We start from the raw sequence: 18,241 nt of genomic DNA, 5'->3' as shown, positions 1-18,241 counted from the left end.
TGACAACGGGTCAGAAATCCAAAACTATTTTGGAGGATATTACGTCACTTTTGGCACGCGCCCTCTATGGTTCTGGTGTATATTTTCCCGGATAGGGTTTATAAAGTAACTAAGTACAATACTTGAGTCAATACGTACTCAAGTAAAATATTATTTATAATTTTAAATTGTACTTAAAAAATACAAAATACACACAAAAAAGTATTCAATACAGTAACTTGAGTAAATGCATTTAGTTACTTTCCACCAAATCCAGATGTAGCAATAAACGTGGGGACGTGTATTTAAGAAATTCCCTTTAAGGCTTACAAAGTGATTTCATTGCATCACATCTATCCCTAAATCAGATCCAGGGCCAATGTTTTGCCAAGATTATTTATTTTAGAAGGTGCTATTTAAAAGTTAAGGATGAGTGTCCACTTTCAGATTAGTTTTCTGTGTCAAAATGAGAACAATAGTGAATAAGTGATTAAAAAACCCACAAGGTCGCATGCTCTTACCATATCTGCCTTCTGTTTTCTTTCAATACCTTTTACAAAAGCTCTCATGGTTTGATCCAATCAACAGTGGCAGTCTGAAGGTCAAATGTGGTTTTGATCTGTTCGAGCATAACGCAAGCTCTAAGCACCGTGTCAAAGTAATTTGATCTGAGAGAAATAGCACAATGTGAAGGACCAAGACATCCACTGTCTTTTCTATTCACTTTAATTTATAAAAAAAAAAAAAAAATCTCAAGAGGAAGATTCTTCACAGAATCTCTCTCTTTCATTTCAGTCACTCCGCACAGACAGCTGAGGACCTTGCCACAGCACAGCAAATCGCAGGGCAGGATAACTGTTTCAATTTCGCTGGAAAGGCTCTTTTTGGATATTGGCGAGTCCTCTGCAGGGAGTTATGAGCTTTAAATCCTATTACTGACTTTGTTTTCCACATGATTTTGGCTCAGGAATAGCATTTTTGCATCAAGTTTCACCAGGCCCTTTTTTTTTTAGCTTATGTAATGCTTTTGAAGACTCCCTCTGAATAAAATAAAACAAAATAGATGATTATGTAAAGACAAGAGCGCTGTCATTTATAATATGACCATGATATCGAGCACTAATGAAGAGCGCGAGAGAGGAGCTGAAATAACTTTGATGGAAGTTGTTCATAGTCTGACTAAGCCTGTGCACTATCTGGGTCAAACCTCAGCAAAGTGGAAGCAAGATATGATCCGACGCAAATAATTTGTAAGGCTGTGGAAGAATTCTCTCTGTATCTTATCTTTAAAGGTGTATTACCACCACTGGGGCTTGTGAAAAGTATGGTCAGGGCCCCTGAACTTGAATAATACGCATTTCATATGTACATACTTTTCACAAAATGCTCTGTCAGCTAGTTTTTGCCGTATTCCCTGAGAGCCTCGCTCCAGTGTCTGAGCGTGGTGCAGCTAAAGGCCAGGCAGACCTTTATGATCAAACGATATCAACCACAGTGCAGTGGCTTTTGGGAAATTGGTTCACCTCCAGATAATCAGAAGAAAAAGGCAACCACAGAACAAAAAAAACAAAACATTTTACTCCAATTTTCTGTCATCAAAATATCCTCAGGGGATTTAAACGAGCAATAACCAACAAAGAAACCATCATTGTCATAATAAAAGCCTCAAATATCATTAAGATGGTATTTCAAATAGTTAACAACACCATATCAAATGATGGTAACTATAGGATATATTGTATGGTATGGTGTATATCAGAGATTCTTCAACTACAATACAAATAGTTTGGCAGCTCGTTTGCGGTGAAGGACTCCTGTGTTTTAATGAGCAGCATTTCATGGCGGTGCTGAAGAGGCTCATAGACCCTAATGATGACCTTTGGAATGTGTCATATTTACCGAACCATGGTCTTGAGGAACCAGGGCCTGTTAGCGATGGAGGGCACGGCCTCGTCCATCAGAGGATGCATCTTGATGAAGTTGAGCGTGTCGTCTGGGAACTCATTGGATACTTTGAACCTCTCCATGGATGGAGATCCAGCGCAGTTGCCAGGTCTGCAAAATGGAAGAGGAGGCGAGGAGGAGGGATGATGGAGAAGAGATTAGAAAGCAGAAAAGAAGCACAACAGAAAGAAAAAAAAACTGCTGCATTGACTGTGGTCTGGTAATGAGCAATTTGTCACTACAAGAGCTGTAATAAAATACAGAAAGTTTTACTTCCCTAAAATCAATGAGACTGTAGCTTTAAATTACTACACTCTCATGACAAGGGGCTTTGGTCAGAGCTGAGAACAGAAGATGCCTTCTTTTCTCAGGACCTGGGGTAAAGCACTGAGACGTTCTATCTATCTGATCCTTTTACAGGGAGTTGTTGAGCGGCTTGTAAAAAAAAGAAGCCGCTTTTGATAGCATATCCCCTTTGCAGGCATGTCACCTCCGAGAGCTTGTAAAAACCCCTTTACCTCGCAGTGATACATCGTCACACCACATAATCCACGCCAGGTCCTCGAAATATTAGCTAGCTGGGTGTAGGAAAATCTGAAATAAATGTATTTGACCTCTCAACTTCATATGAAATAAAAAGAGAAAAAAATACACTTGGAGAGATTAACTCAGCTTCTGCTATCTATTAAAAACACAAAAGTCAGATACTGTCGGTGGTAAAATATTTTCTTTTAGCTGTTGCTGCGTTTTTGTGTTGTGTGGCCATATGGAGAGCAGAGCGGGGAAACAGACATCTCTTCAACATGAAAATCTGTATATGATGCTGCATGAGAGCGTAACACATGGAAGAACAGTCTGCTGCAAGAGCCAGGCCTAGGTGGCTTTGTTACAACTCTCCGTCTATTTGCCCTGCAGATAAAAGGTCTGAACGCTCCGGAGGACGCAAATGAAATCAGTCGCATCAATCACTGCGGAGACGCCGCCGCGTTCAACTGTTACATTCGGCGGCTGAACTTGTTGAACATAAACAAGTAATTACACGGTAATTGGCGGAAGCGTGCACAGTCACACGTGCGGTAGACGCTCGTTCGCACAATGCCTGAAGATGAAGGCACGGACTTTCAGTGGCGAGTCTCTGGTGGCGAGACGCCACTTCCTCAGCCTTGTTAAGGCACACACACACACACACACACACACACATGCACAAGGACAAGAGACAAGCACTTGGTGCACTAATTATCAAATGATAGATGGGAGATTGATCAGGCTGGTGCATTTGTGGAATTAGCCAGCCATCTGTAAAATGAGGTCATGCTTCATTTGTTGATATTGAGCCCGTCTTTGACACAGCTGCGTGTGGAGGAGAGGTGAGGTAAAAGGTTGGCGTTATGACTGTGAAGAAAAGAAGGTGGTATATGCGTGGTTTGTGTCGAACAGTATGTGGGTGACATAGTCATTTACTTGGGGGGGGGGGGGAACAATGAATAAAATGTGTTTTAAAAAATGATGCAAGCCTTAATGAGGGCTGTGGTTCCCAGGGGGGTCTGATGGATCATACGGGCAAATGACGCATCGACACATTTTGTGAAAGAAGTGGCAGGTGAGGCGGTTTTTGTCTTTGTGACCCTGCCTCCTCAAAAATTAAACGAAATAATTGACCTGACAAGTGCAATTAAAAGCTTGCACAAATAGGCTCCTAAATTCAATTCATTCAGTCCGTCCCTTCTGACTCCTCTGAATCTCTCTCTTTCTCTGATTAATGTCATAACACACACACACACACACCTAGACAGACAGAAACACACTAAATTAAACATTTCCTGTTCATTTTCCGTGTATGTGTGTGCGTGCGTGCGTGCGTGTGTGCGTGTCAAGATATTACTAATGTTGTGGGGACCTAAATCTGTTTACACAGTCACATTATGGGGACTTGTCTTCCTTATGGGACAAAAAGGTCCCCATAATGTACATTTTAATGTGAAGATTATGTTGTTAGGGTAAGGTTATGGTCAGGGTTAGAATTAGGCCAGTAGTAATTATGGTTAACCCTAGAACACTATCGCTCAAATTCAAATTCAAAACACCATCACTAACGCCGGGTGATTTTATTTATTTTTTTAATAAATACACCCAATAAAAAGTACTTGTCACCAAAATATATCAAAACATGACAATACATGACACATTTGAGTAGTGTTCTTTTATTTTAAACTGTGTCATGTCTAACAAAATGAAAGAAAAGCATCATGAGGGGACCATATAACAATGCTCCAAAATTACTAGAAAAATAGGAATTTGGGAACAAAAAATTTCAAAAAAAAAAAAAGAGATGAAGATGAAAACTTGGTTTTCATGAAAATCACATAAATGTATTTGCTCGGGTGAAAACCACCCCACAATGGTGTTCTAGGGTTAAGGTTACAGTAAGTCTCCACGAAATGAATGTACGTAAGCCAAACGTGTGTGTGTGTGTGTGTGTGTGTGTGTGCGTGTGCGTTGTACCTTGGCTTGGGAACCCTGTCTTCGGGAAAAGGCGTCCAGGTGGAGTCGGAGGATTTCTGCTCTTTGAAACGTCCCGTGAACGTGTTGGCCACGTCGGCCATGTCGTAGGCGCACACAGCTGAACCTGGAATACTGTCACACAAAAAAAGCCTCGCGTAAACAATCCCCCCTGGAACATGGAACATATTAAAGAAACACCTTGCCCGATTCTGGACTATCACCAATGGGGTGAAATACACCAAACACCTATTGGATGATACCAGCTTTCAATCCCACTGGTGTCCACTCATTATGTGCCATGCTTTGTTAAATTTTCTTATGGGAACGTAATTAACATTGTCCTACCGAAGAAGACCTGAAACTAGCAGTTTGGACCATTACCACCCCAGGAAAATGTTTACCGTCATTATAAATGAGGTAAGAATTTGGCCCATTATCCCATAGACTTCTATTCAAACTGAATTATTTTTTGCAACCAACAGATTTTCCCACCCACAGGCTGACTGCTACTTCCATTATACTTCATGATCTTCACTTCAAACCAAACTAGTACATCCATTTCTAGATACAGCCTATGGGTTAAATTCCTTCAATAATGGCTTGTTTTAGCTTTTCCACTCAGGCTTGCCGTATTATATTATATCAAGTATTGTGATTCCTGTAATGGCTACTGTACTTGCGCCTGTCAAACCTCATGAGGACAGACATCTCTCTGACGCCGAATGGGTTTCCCCAAACGCTTCAAGGCATCAAAGTTCAATGTTAGGCAAGAAGTATGGAAAAACAGATTTTCTTATTATTGCTTTTGGGGGGGAAACACCCCGTTGTGATAGCAGTGGAGCCACTGGCTTCTTTCTGTCAATGCATAGCACTTCACTGAGTCACTTTTCTATTTCTTTCTGAATGTGATCTCAGAAATGAAAACTGTGAATTGTTTATTCTCTTACAGACTTTCTTTGAAAGAGAAATATGTGTTTCCCTCGCTCAGCTGTCTGGATTGTCGGACTGTTGCATCATGGGTTAAACTCATCATGTAATAGACAATGTGGAGACGGCTTACACAAGGGCAGTATTATAAAGTACAAGGTCAGGGAGTTGTTAATTCTTGGCTTAGCTACTAAATTACATGAAGTTAGACAATCATACGTCTGTTTATAGCGAGCCGCTAACAAGGCAGATACATGCTGATGGTGAGTGAGTGAGTGGCCTAGTTAACAGAGGACTGTGCCAGGCAGGAGCCTCGAGGAACAAGTGAACGACACAAACCCTGAGTGCTGCCTACAGCCTGAATGTGCTCCCTCTAATTTTACCCCCTGCCTATGAAATGGAAAATTAATGCCAAGATCAGAACCAGCGCTTATAGAAATTTTCAGTGGCACTGCTTCATTGGGCTTAAATGTCCATTAACCGTGCTCAATTGCACTGTCACAAGCAATTGTCTTATCTGCTAAAAAGCAGCCATAAAAATGGCAAATTACAATATGTGTGTGAGCTATCAGCCAGGCTCTATGACTTTGTGGTAATTTTCAATTTAGATAAAAAACTCCCATAGCGTATGCATATGAAAGCAGTTCTGGAGTATGAATTGAAATAAAATGTAACACCTGGATGCCAAGGGGGCAAAAACAAGCTGTTACTACAGAATATGTAAATACTGACCCAGTAGTCTCAGGAATGACATGATGCCAAGAGGTTTAGACATCATCATATAAAGTCATCATTTTCATGAAATTATAACAGGAAAGAGCAAAAAATTGTTGAAATAAATGTACTGATATTTACTAAATCAGCGCCACATTTGGTTTTCTCTCCTGTCAGTGTACCTGTTGTAAGGTGTGGAGAAAGTTGCCATGACAACATCCCTTCCATGGATGTGGATGACATCCGTCACAGCCTGCAGGATGTTGAAGTAGAAGTGGGAGTCGCCGGGGATGGAGCAATTGAGACGAGACTTGAGGAAGGAGGTCCACTGCTTCTCCAAGACGCGGGGCGAGCCGCCTCGGTCGTTCTTACAAACTCTGGCAACCCGAGGAAACACCACCTGAGCAAGAGACGCACAGCCGATGGGGGTTACGGTGAGTTTTTACATCCGCAGTTTACACGCGTCACATGTGCAGTCTCACAGACAGGTGTGCATGTAAACTTAGTGTAGATTACGGCACAATTAGTGCACAACGCTGCCTTCTAACCATAATTTGTGGGCAGTTATCCACCTTTGCCCACATTACAGAAAGTCATTGTGGCACAAATTGCACAAACATCTATATAAAAGGTTCAAAACTGATGCCGCAGAACCACAGATAGTATATTTTTTATGCAATGTATTCTTACTTGTTAAAAAAATATGAGCATCTCGAACACCCATGACAAATTCAACAATCAAAAGCTCTATCTGTGTGACTAAACGGGGCCTGGTGAGACTAGTTTACTGAGTTGCCTTTTTCCAAAGTTAAGAATAAAAACAAAGAAGAGCTCTTTGAGCTTGATTCCCTGAGGTTCTCACTTACAAACATCCACCGCAGAGCCTTAATCCAATGTTTTATCACTAGCCTCGAAAATTAAAGACACAGCGAAGTAAATTGATGTGCCTGATATGTCGTTAAAGAGTCCTGCACCTGGCAAGAAAAAAATATAGAGCCTCCAGCTTCAAAAAGGAGCCGGTGCCGTAATTACAACTGTGCTGTAAGCTCATGTCGGCAGTGTTGTAATTAGTTGTTGTCACACTATACTTAACAGCAATAAATCTAACCCTGACCTGAAATTGCAACCCAGAGTAAACAGTGTGAATGGGAGCTAACATGCATTTAAACCAGCTTTCCATGCACACGCCCACAGACAACCACACACACACACACACACACACACACACACACACACACACACACACACACACACACACACACACACACACACACACACCCTCACCCATGCATACACTATGAACCTCCACCTTCCTGATCTCACACACACACACACACACACACACACACACACACACACACACATTGTGTGTTTGTGCAGCTATTCTTGTTAGGACACAACATTAACTTCACCAGTTCATTGCTTACCCTAATCTTAACCTTTACCACAATTTAAATCTTTTACCTCTAACATGAACCAGCTCCTCAAAAATGAAGTTTTGGTCTCCATTAAAGCTACAGGTCCTAACAAGGTCAGTGTCTATACCAAAAAAAAGATCCATCTAAGACACTCTGGCTTGAGACCTGTTCACTGAGAGATTGCAAAGAAGTGAGATTCTTGTAAAGGTGTTATACTGAGTGGGCGCGACTGTCGCACTGACTGTGAGATTATGTCAGCTCTACGTATTAGAGTTCAGTATATCATTTCCTGCTTGCTGCAGATAACTGCGAGGTTTATCCCAATAAATGCTGCAAATGCACATGCACTCACCACTGAAATGACTCACAGTGAAATATGTAATGTTTGTAAATACATTTGCACGATTAAATGTAGCAATTTGCATTTTATAAATAATGGAGCAAACCCAACATCCAACCGAAAGCAAGCCCATCCAGCACAGATAACTATTTCCAGAGTAGTGGAAGGCCATTTGAGGGTATTATAATAATAGAGACATCATTCTCTAAATGTTAAATTGCTCTCTGTTCTCTGCTCTCTCCGTTCTACCACTACGTGTATAATTATACTGACATTGCTTTCAAAATATTCTGACTGAGAGGCCGATCTGCATTCATGCTCTGTGTAACACGTGTGTCACTTCTGGTAGCAAACCCATTATTTCCCTGTCTTATTATTACCTCCTCTCTATTCTCATCTTTTTCCCCCCATTTCTTTTTTATATCGAGATATTCTTTTCAACCGGTTATGTCCTTCTACCTGGCTAAATGAAAGGATTAATAGAAGAAGAAAAAAAAGAATATGTCTCGGTCTCATTCATTTCTCAGAGACACTCAGGAATTCCTCTTGGGAAACATTGAGACGACTGCTCAAAGTGGAGCATTGCCAAATGGATGCGGACGCGCAATTGAATTTATATATTTAGACATAAAAATGAGATCTCCAGACACCCACAGATTTTTTTACGTTCTCAAATCTATTTTCGGATCTGCGTCCTGTCCAATGTTTATCTGTTACTGAAAAATGGTTTGGCTACTTTACAGCCCCTGAAAGTCTCCCTCCAGTTATGTGATACACCCACATCCTGTTAGTTTCCTCCGGCGCTTCCTGATTTTCTTTGTAAATAGGAAGTCACCTCTGATTAGAGTTCAAACAATAGCAGAAGAATTGGCCCGATGCTTACCTTTCCCATTGTGTTGTACTCCATAGCGATTTCACGAAAGAAGAAGTAGATAAAGTCGCCATAGTCAACTGCCTGGACAAAGTAAGGCTCTGCAGGGGAGGAGAGATGGAATAAAATGGGAGTCAAAATGACGCTTTGTCTTGACAAAACAGTTTTGACACCATATTTCACAGTAAACAGCCTCAATATCTGTCATGTTATGCAGAAAAGCACTGCCTGTGAGCCTTGAGTGCCTCTATGTATCATCCATCTTATCAGCAAAACAATTTGCATGCAAGAAAAGAAGGAATATCTCTATTGAGTTTTGACAGGCTGGACTTGTGCTTGTTTTTTTTCCCCCTGGGGCAGAGCAATTTCCTGGCTACATCAACTGTATCAGGACAGGTTGGCAAAACGACTGTGTCAAACAGAGCGTGTAGCATTAGCATAAGTGCTCTCGCTCCTCATACCTAGATTTATACAGCGAGGTGCGAGAACACACAACGCATAAATTAAGAACAACACAAATATATGGTCAGACCTGCAATTTCAAAACCTGGCTTGTTTTCAAACTTGACAGTCAGTTGTTTGTGGTTTTTCCAACAACAGGGACTTTGTTTTGCGTGTCCCGCACTCACCTTTCAGCCATTTGGAGTCGTGTTTGACAGTGCGCAGAGTCGGGCTGTCTCCTAGGCTACGATAGATGACCGCATCGATCGCGAGGAAGTCCGTTACAGTGGCCGAGTACAGCTTGCCATCTGGAAATGGGAACAGAGAGATGGAAAGGGCAATAAAGGGGGGCACGATGGCGATGAAGAGGGGAGAAGAATGAAGACGGAGCCATAAATGAAGAGAGTGGAGTTAGGTCGAGAGAGAAACACATAAAGCCACTCAGAGCTTCTTGTGATCTGTGGCCACATAAACAGATTGCTTGTACCTGGAAAATGAACGAATCATCGCACAAACCAAAGAGCTTCTCTGATGGGATGGACAACAAACAGGCTGCACACACTTAAGTGAGTCACACGTGTGCAATCGCTCGCTCTCGAAAAAAAAAAACCCTCCTCGCCGAGGCTCTGCACTCACGCCGCGTCTTAGAGAACCGCAGAAACCCACGGTCACACACGTAATGCGTACGTACACACACACACATGCTTCACGAACACAATCCACCACCAGCATGACCTCAGCCTGCCTCGGCTGAAACCACAGTGGAAACTCAAACTACATAATTGAAAGGACAGCAGTCAGAGGAACCCTCTTGATTACTCAGTGCCTCCAGCTCCGTCCGGGCAGCTCTGCTACACGTTAACCGGTCAAGCTTTGCGTTTGCGCTCTTTCTCGGGCTTGAAACGGGCGGGGACAGCTCATCAATACCTGCCGTGAATCGGTTCACAGCAGTTACGAAACGGAGTTGGATGTCTTTAGCAGCCTGTGGCTGCATCGCATGAGAGGAGTCGCACTCTTTGCCATTGCAAAGCTGACTCATTACGGTCCCATCCGTTTGTGACTTACGTTTGATCTCATGCAGTTTGAAAAAAAAAAAAGGAATGACAGATAGAAGCGAGTGACAGAAAACTACATAAAAAGCAAGAAACAGATGATGGCTGGGTTTTTTTTTTTTTTCTGTTACCACAAGTGCTTTCATAAGCAGTAAATTCTTAAACCCAGAGCAAACACGGCTCAAATTTTTATGATCTGCTCCGTTGCGTGTAACACAGACTGTCTTTTGTTTCTGACATGTTGTCGGAGCACCCCCCCATTAAAATAAACCACAGGGTATTAAGAACAATATTAAATGCAACTCAAACCGACAAATTCAAACTTGTTCCAACATTTAATAAGTGCACATCAGAGAAAATTAGGATGAATGGTTTGGTCTCGTGGCAGTCGGCGAGTAAGAGTATCGCACAATTAATATTTTAAATTATGAGGGGTTTCACTATAAATAAGCCAGGAAGTAGTTAAGTATGATGATGATCAAATACTTGCAATAGTTTGACATGCATAAATGTGTTAGGACTTACTAGCAAAGAGGGCAACATTGGCATGCTTAGCATCATATGGACAGCGCGCCATCCCGCTGATCTCCTCTCCAAGAGCCTCCAAGGTGTCCATCTAGGATCAGAAAGGAGGTGAAAGGTCAACAGACAGTCAAGATAATATCATGTGCTTGAAAAGATGTTCCCAGTTGGAGGTAAAGATCTAGGAGAGGGTTAACTAGACATTTCCTCACATGACTGAGGCCACTGCTAAAAGAGTGTAGTGAATAGCCACAACAAGTTGTGATATGCAGCTAAGTAGTGTGTCCATCTAACTCTGACCTACACTAATACAACATTGATGGCACTTTGCTGTCCTACTGTGAGCTGTCAACGCAGCCCATCTGGGAATAACTGAGAAACTGTCAAAAAGGGAGCGAAGACATTTTCCACAGCAACATGTATCACAGTATGAGTGAGTTTTCCCATGCCATCTTTTATCCTCTGACTGCACTGGCGTTAAAGAAGATTTTTAACAACCCTCAGGACAGCTCTTTAACCCATTTAGTGTGGCGCTTTCCTGTGCCCTGATTTTTGAAGTCTGCACTTTGGCTGTGAAAAGGAAATAAATGGGCATAGGAGGGGAAAAAAGGGTGAGTACATGGCCCTAAGCAGGGAATGTATGAAGTTTTTACCCAAACATTGAAGCTTTTAAATGGTGGATCATACATTAGTCATTATTTCATGCTTTGCAGCCTCAACTTTGGAGCTGTTCCTTGAGTGAGACTTGTTCTTTGATTTTATTTAGTTCAGGAAAGAGCCTACATTTCACCAAAGTTTATTTTATTTAAACTTTGACATTAAGTTGATCACTGGACCCATTTCCATCAGCTATTTTAAAGGCGCCATATGTAAGAATGTGGCCAAAAATGGTTACTACACTCAAATTCAAAATTGCCAAGGTCTTTGAGGTTTGGTTCTCAGACGTAACCGGCAACCTGTGGTTGCTCGGCAGCTGAGACTCTACTGACTGCAGTGATTGGTAGACGGTGGTAGGTGGACGGTGGAGGTTTCGCAAAAAGATTTTTTTTAATGCAAATATTTTGGCTGTACTGTTGTTGTTGGTGAGTTCAGTTTGTTATATGAACATTATTCCTGAGTCTCTGTGACATATTAGAAGGATTTCATGGCCAGTTGGGTTAGATGTATTACATAATGAATTTAATTCAGTTTTGCTGGTTTCACATCCAGATTGGATACAGAACGCTCAACTTGGCAAGGTAGGATTGGATGTGGGCAAAACTTGACTATCTTCCCACCATGGCCATGGGCAGCCTTGTTTTCCCTGGGATGCTACAAGATGTTGTCTTACGGTGTCTGCACACAAAATCAAGAGAAGTACAAGTCTGCACTGGCCAGAGACTGAGGTCAGGAAAGATTACTGAACACGCTGTTGGCCTGTGGAGTTCACAATACATAGTCATTTCTCTTGTTTATCTCTGCTTCTATCCTTCCTCACTTTTTCCTTTTCTCTTGACAAAGATGGGCACAGCTTGCCAAGGCTGCAAACTGCTTATGCCGCCCTTTCTGGTCTCTAAACAGGTCATTTTGTTTTCTATTCCTGTCTCGGCGGAAACGGTTATCATCTGCCCACTAAAAAGGTCACACACACTGCGGCGCAATGCTGGAAAAGCCTGCCAGAGAAATTGTTGAGGCTGATTTGGCAGAGAAAATTACATGTGACCTTTTACAACAAACACACCGAACCACCGACAGCAGCATATTTCTTGATTTCACATTCCCTCTGTTTCTCCAAAAAGTATAGCCGGATAATGTACAGAGGCAAGCAGGTTGGCAAATATATATTGTTATCAGACAGGGGAGACTGTAATTATAGATTAGGCTAAGTTAATCATAGAGGATGTGAGGAGCTGAAGGTCAGGTGCATCCACTGAATCACAGCGTTTGGGTGTACAGAGCAACGGGGGCGAATCAGCTAAGCTTGAAACGTCAGCAATAGCAGCTTCTAAAGTACGTCAGCTCCCGAAACACAAACACTCCCTCCTTCTGTGACAAATCAAAAAACATTCTCATATCTCTCAGGCCACAGGAGCTACATTCACTCCTTCAATCGATCAGAGGCGATTCTAGAGTCTTTAGGGGCCTGTAAGCAAAAATTCCCAGGGGGCCCTTCCAACTAGTGTTCATCACCATGACATCATTTTTTTTTTTTCTGAAATGAATGAAATAACATGGAAAAACCTTGAAATGAAAAAGTATGTGAAACTATAAATGTAAAGAACAATAAAATACTGTAAATAGCTTTAAAAAAAAAAACTATATACACTTAGTAAAAATATAAACATTACACTGTAAATAACCCACATTATGAAACAATATAAATATATAGAACAATAAAATACTGTAAATAACTGAAAAAAACATATATAAACGGAGTAAAAAAAGGTATGCGTTACACTGTAAATAATCCTCTACATTTTCCAACTTGCAGAACGATAACTTCACACAGTTTAACGTGAGGTGGGGCCCCTTTAGGGAGGTTTCCTACTGAGATGTCATTGCAAATCGCCCATTGTTTTTTAAGGGGGACTGGGATGCGGCTGGTCACTGCACATTTCAGTAAAAACAGCCCTCAGGCTCCGAGTGTCGGGGGCCCCCTATCAGCTCGGGGCTCCAAGCAGTTGCCTGCCCCTGCCTGTTCACAAACTGCGCCTCTGCATTCGATTTCTCTCAGGCAGTGGCCTCTGTCGACTGGGCCGGGCTGACTGTTAGTGATCTATTCCTCCCGTTTGAACAGAGGAAGACACTCCCAGTGCGACGATGGCAGATATACAGTCAAATTACCGTGTGTAGAGGAACAACAGTGCTCGATTGCATGTTGTTGTTATCCTCGTCTAAAGCAATATTCGGTTTAGTTTAGAAGGCGGCAAAAGCAATTCATAAAACTGCCTAAATGAACCGCGACAATTATTTTTTTTCTTCATTACACAAAGAAATTCGATGTTTAAACAGCCAGATGGATTTGTTTACCTTGTTACCAGGCAAACCATATCACACTGTCACCTCCACTCGCTGCGGGAAAACAAAGACGCGCTTCAGCTTTGGAGAAACACAATTTAGGGAAATGAGGAAAGAGCAGTGGTGCTGACAGCACTGTTCACTGTGGATCCACTATAGTAAATGTACAGTAACCTTGGCTCAGGGTGCAGTGTATCAAGATGAATTAATTACTTCTGCACCTCGCCTCTGTTTACCACGGGCTATATGCTAATTAATTAGACAAACAACAATGTAGATCCACAACGTGCCCCGCCAGGATGTTATAATTGGTGAACTGTCAAGCTTCACTACTGAGGGTGAGGGACACATTCTACCTGTGTGTGTCTCTTATGAGGATACAGGTATGGACTTTACTCATCATTTCTGACGGAGTTATGAAAATGACTCAGGACAAACAGAATATACTGAGCCAGCAACCAGCTTATTAGCTGGAGACAGCTTACCTCGAAATGTTGCAGACTTGTTTATTTTAAAGAATAAGCACTGGAAAAGCAAGCTTGTCCGAAGGCATATTTGGGAAAAGCAACAGTCTCCGCAATAGAATCTCACCAACAATCTAAATGCGGAGCTAAACATCACGAAGAAAAAGGAAAATGCGACTTTCTTTTAATGATCATTGGATACTGAGCTATAGATATTTAGCAGACGACTCTCTTCAGAGTTCTTTCTTTTTCCACCTGCAGAACCAGTTTAATCTGTAAAGGTCAAGAGCACAAGTTCACACCTGGGCAAGAGATGGCTGTGTAAACCAAACAAACCAAACAAGGACACATCTCTGTGGGAGATTAATAGCCACGGACCCATTTCTCTGCAACCTGTTTCCGAGGCCCTCGGAGGATGAACTCTCTCCCTGACCACCTTTTACACACTAGAAACACGACTCTTTGCAGCTGTTGACAGAAACTGAGGATCTCATTCATCTCCCGAAATGACTGATCTTTTGCCGTGAAAAAAAAAACCTTACACAAACAGCGTCTACCTTTCAGAATCAAACAAAAAAAAAGAAAGAAAAAGACATAAACGATGATGGAAACAGTTCCACAATCATGTTTGAAATTCATAGACTTGGCACGTGTAATATTTCCCAGAACACCTTTGTCCATCCAAATCGAGGGCACATCACCTGGGACTGACTGCCTCTCCGACTCCCCACTCACTCCCCCACCACATCGCCCGGCAACAGGCGATGAAACTGACTCCAGTCATATATCAGCCTGGCTGGATAGGGGTGTTTATTATTACAGCACAGCAAGGGACTGACAAAGGGAGAAAGCAACAGAGGGAAAGATGGCTGTGCAATGGAGGGGAGAGGGATGGAGGCTGGCAGGAGAGGAGCAGAGCGGATAAAGTGAAGAGTCCGGTGCCAGGGTGTCTCTTCTCTTTGCATGCATGTGTATGTATGCATCTGTGTGTGTACGTGTATATAAGTATTGACACAAGTAGCAAACATGAAGGAAGGATAAAGAGGAGCTAACGATGACAGGGGGGGTGTTAGAGAAGAAAAGTGGGGTTATGCTTGTTTGAGCAGGTGCCTCCCCTCCCCCCCCCTCTCTCTCTCTCCACTCCCCCTCCCCTGTGCACCCACCAACTCGCCCTCACAGTGCTGTTGATTAATGTGGGGATGAGGCTGGCCCCAAAACAGAGGCTCTTTTCTCTGCTGTCACACTGGGGAGATGGAGAGGCAAACTGTGGCCAAGGTGGATTTAACTACAAACACATACGCACACAGACACAGACACACACACACACACACACACACACACACACACACACACACACACACACACACACACACACAGATACACTTTTGACCAAGCAGAGTGGAGGAGCCCAGCACCACCATCAAAGGCCTGGTTTCTGCCCAGAGAGTCTGCCAGCCTGCTGGCAACACAGTGTGTGTGTGTGTGTGTGTGTGTGTAATGACTTTGTAAAATGTGTGTGTTGTTGTATGTCAGTATGTTTGCACAGTTGTCAGTGTTTGCATGGGTTCATGGACACTTCTGTTCCCTACATGTGTCAGAGCATTTAATGTGAATTTGCATATTAATGGCCAAGTTATTAGTGATACTTAAAGGTAAATTAAGGTGCATTATGTAATAAATCTAAAGCAACTGGCCATTAAATCCGTCACAGAGTCACACAGACTCAGGAATAATGTTCATATAACAAACTGAACTCACCAACAACAACAGTACAGACAAAATATTCGCATTAAAAAAAAATATTTTGCAGACTGCAAATCATGTTTATGTTTCGAAATCATGTTTTGGCATGTGGCGCCACCTACCGCCGTCTACCAATCATTGCAGTCTGTAGATTCACAGCTGCCAAGCAACCACGGGTTGCCAGTTACGTCTGAAAACCAAAACTAAAAGACAAGTATTTTGAATTTGAGTGTAGTAACCATTTATGGCCTCATTCTTACATATGGCACCTTAAAAAAAAGTGTTCCTCTTTTTCAGGCTTTCTAATCAAAATGTATTACTGGTATATTGATTCAATAATTCCCATTTAAAAGTGCTGTTTTAGTTGTTTTTAAGGGAGCTGGATGAATGGAATCACTTAAACATCCAATTTTTAACAGATGTTTTGCTTTTAACCAATTCTTTTCTCCCCGTGTTTCTGTGTCCACTTTGCCAAGCTACTCTGTGTTTTACAAGGCTTCCCTTTACTTGCCCTTAACGCTAGCAGACTAGCAGCAATATCGGCGCAGGAACCTTGAAACCATAACCGGAGCAGCTATAAAAGCTACCCACGCCTGATAAATGCAGAGACATAAATTCCACTTTCCCTGCAGGAAGAAGTGTGCGAATTGAAAGACGTCCACTCTGCAAGCTTAGCATGCTGAATGACAAGGAGCAACAGAGCGGAGATGTCTTGTTTTTCCTGGTAAACAGGTCCACTGAACCACAGCAGAAGGGGGGTTTTCCCTGCAGGCCCCGAGATAACATCTGTGCGTGCTGTGACCATCACATCACATCCCAACAAACCAAAAAACAACCTCCTTCAGGACAGGTGAATCTCTTTCAAAGTCCTTCTTTTTATTCCCCCGTCTTTCTATTCTGACTGTCTGATGTTTTCTTTATGTCTGATTTTTCTAAAAGAGAGTTCCATCATGATCGCAGGCACGATGACGTTTTTCTTCTTCTTCTCTCTGTCTGTCTCTTTGTGGGCGTGGCTACACATGGTCTGCTGAAGAACATGCCAGCAATCACTCAATCACCTTTCCTGCATTTAAGCCTGGGAGTTTCTTCAATCCAGCATCAGAGTGTTTGAATTCACTATGGTGTTACGTGAGACAGTTTTATTCTTAGGGCCAATTCCAATTCCTATCTTAACCCTCAAGCTCAACCCTTAATCTTAACTGGCCCTCAAAACCAAGTGTTGAGGGTCATTTTGTCACTTAGAAATGGGACACCCCTTAAATGCAGATACATCTTCAGACTGCGGGGGGCAGAATAACGCGAAGGCTGCGTCCAACTCCAAAAAAGAAGAAGAAGAACACATTTAAGTCACGGTTATTTATTATGATCCGTTTGTCAGTCAAGTTATTAGGTTGTCAGTTAGTTATAAGTTGATACTCATACAAATACCACAACCACGGACATATTCAGCTGACAGTTACCACACACCACGGATAGTAAACGATCGTGTGTGCGCACCGGCCGGCTATTGACTAAAGATCGTAAAATAATAATTAATGTCAGTAATCCATAATATGGGCCTAAACTAAGATAATACAATGGTTTTCATAATTTTTATATCTCTATTAACAAAGAAAATACTTCATTTGTAGCGTACTCGTTTCGCTGCTTTCGACGCCATCTTTGTTTTGTGAAAACACGCAATGCATTCTGGGTAGCCCTTGCTCCCAAGGGCGATACAGCCCTTAAACTTGCCCCTCAACTTAATTTTTCTGAGAATCGGGACAGCACTTGCACTAGCGGGAGCGCACATTTTTGAGATTAAGGGTTAAGCAAGGAATTGGAATTCACCCTTAGTGCGTGTTACTTGTCAGTTATCCAAGTCAAGTTCCAACCTCTGGCTATTAAAGTCTTTGTGCATATTTCAACCTTCAACTGAAGACTCCCACTCCAGTGATGCACCACTTCAACAGCCACCACCACCATCACCTGCCTGGCTTCTCACTCCTTCCACGAGGCTCTTCCTCTCCATCAGTTAAGCCAGCTATCATCATCTTGCCAACAACACATTTCTCACTGGTTGCAATCAATCTTTTGAACTCGACCAGCTGTCTGGTCCGCGTCACTTGGATCCCGTTCTTAAAGCTCATTCTTATGCAACAATATCTCTGCAAATCCTGACTCTGGAATGGAAAGCTTCCAAATGCTCAATGCTGCGCCCTCGGCAGAGTGCCCATGGGAATGTTGGTCTTAAAATAAGGTGTGGTCAAGGCACATTGCTATCTTGAGGCAGCAGAAAAGCCACAGTGCCAGTGACCAACAAAATCCTGGCCGTAAGTCAACGGCAC

At 42.4% G+C, this 18,241-nt stretch overlaps 1 protein-coding gene across 1 annotated transcript in view; it reads right to left on the bottom strand.

Moving 5' to 3' along the window:
* sema6a (sema domain, transmembrane domain (TM), and cytoplasmic domain, (semaphorin) 6A) overlaps positions 1-18,241 on the bottom strand; it is a gene marked incomplete at its 5' end in the record, with an annotated part of 61,948 nt that overhangs the window by 24,000 nt on the left and 19,707 nt on the right. The window contains 6 exons of the mRNA XM_083905322.1: positions 1,879-2,034; positions 4,426-4,557; positions 6,249-6,466; positions 8,708-8,796; positions 9,325-9,444; positions 10,714-10,804. Coding sequence (XP_083761448.1) covers positions 1,879-2,034; positions 4,426-4,557; positions 6,249-6,466; positions 8,708-8,796; positions 9,325-9,444; positions 10,714-10,804 — 806 coding nt within the window. The remainder of the gene's footprint in view (positions 1-1,878; positions 2,035-4,425; positions 4,558-6,248; positions 6,467-8,707; positions 8,797-9,324; positions 9,445-10,713; positions 10,805-18,241) is intronic.

This window comes from Microchirus variegatus (genome assembly GCF_963457635.1).
Source record: "Microchirus variegatus genome assembly, chromosome: 18".
Classification (NCBI taxonomy): Eukaryota; Metazoa; Chordata; class Actinopteri; order Pleuronectiformes; family Soleidae; genus Microchirus; species Microchirus variegatus.
Note: the sequence above shows the minus strand (reverse complement) of the source record. Positions and strands in the feature narration are given on the sequence as shown.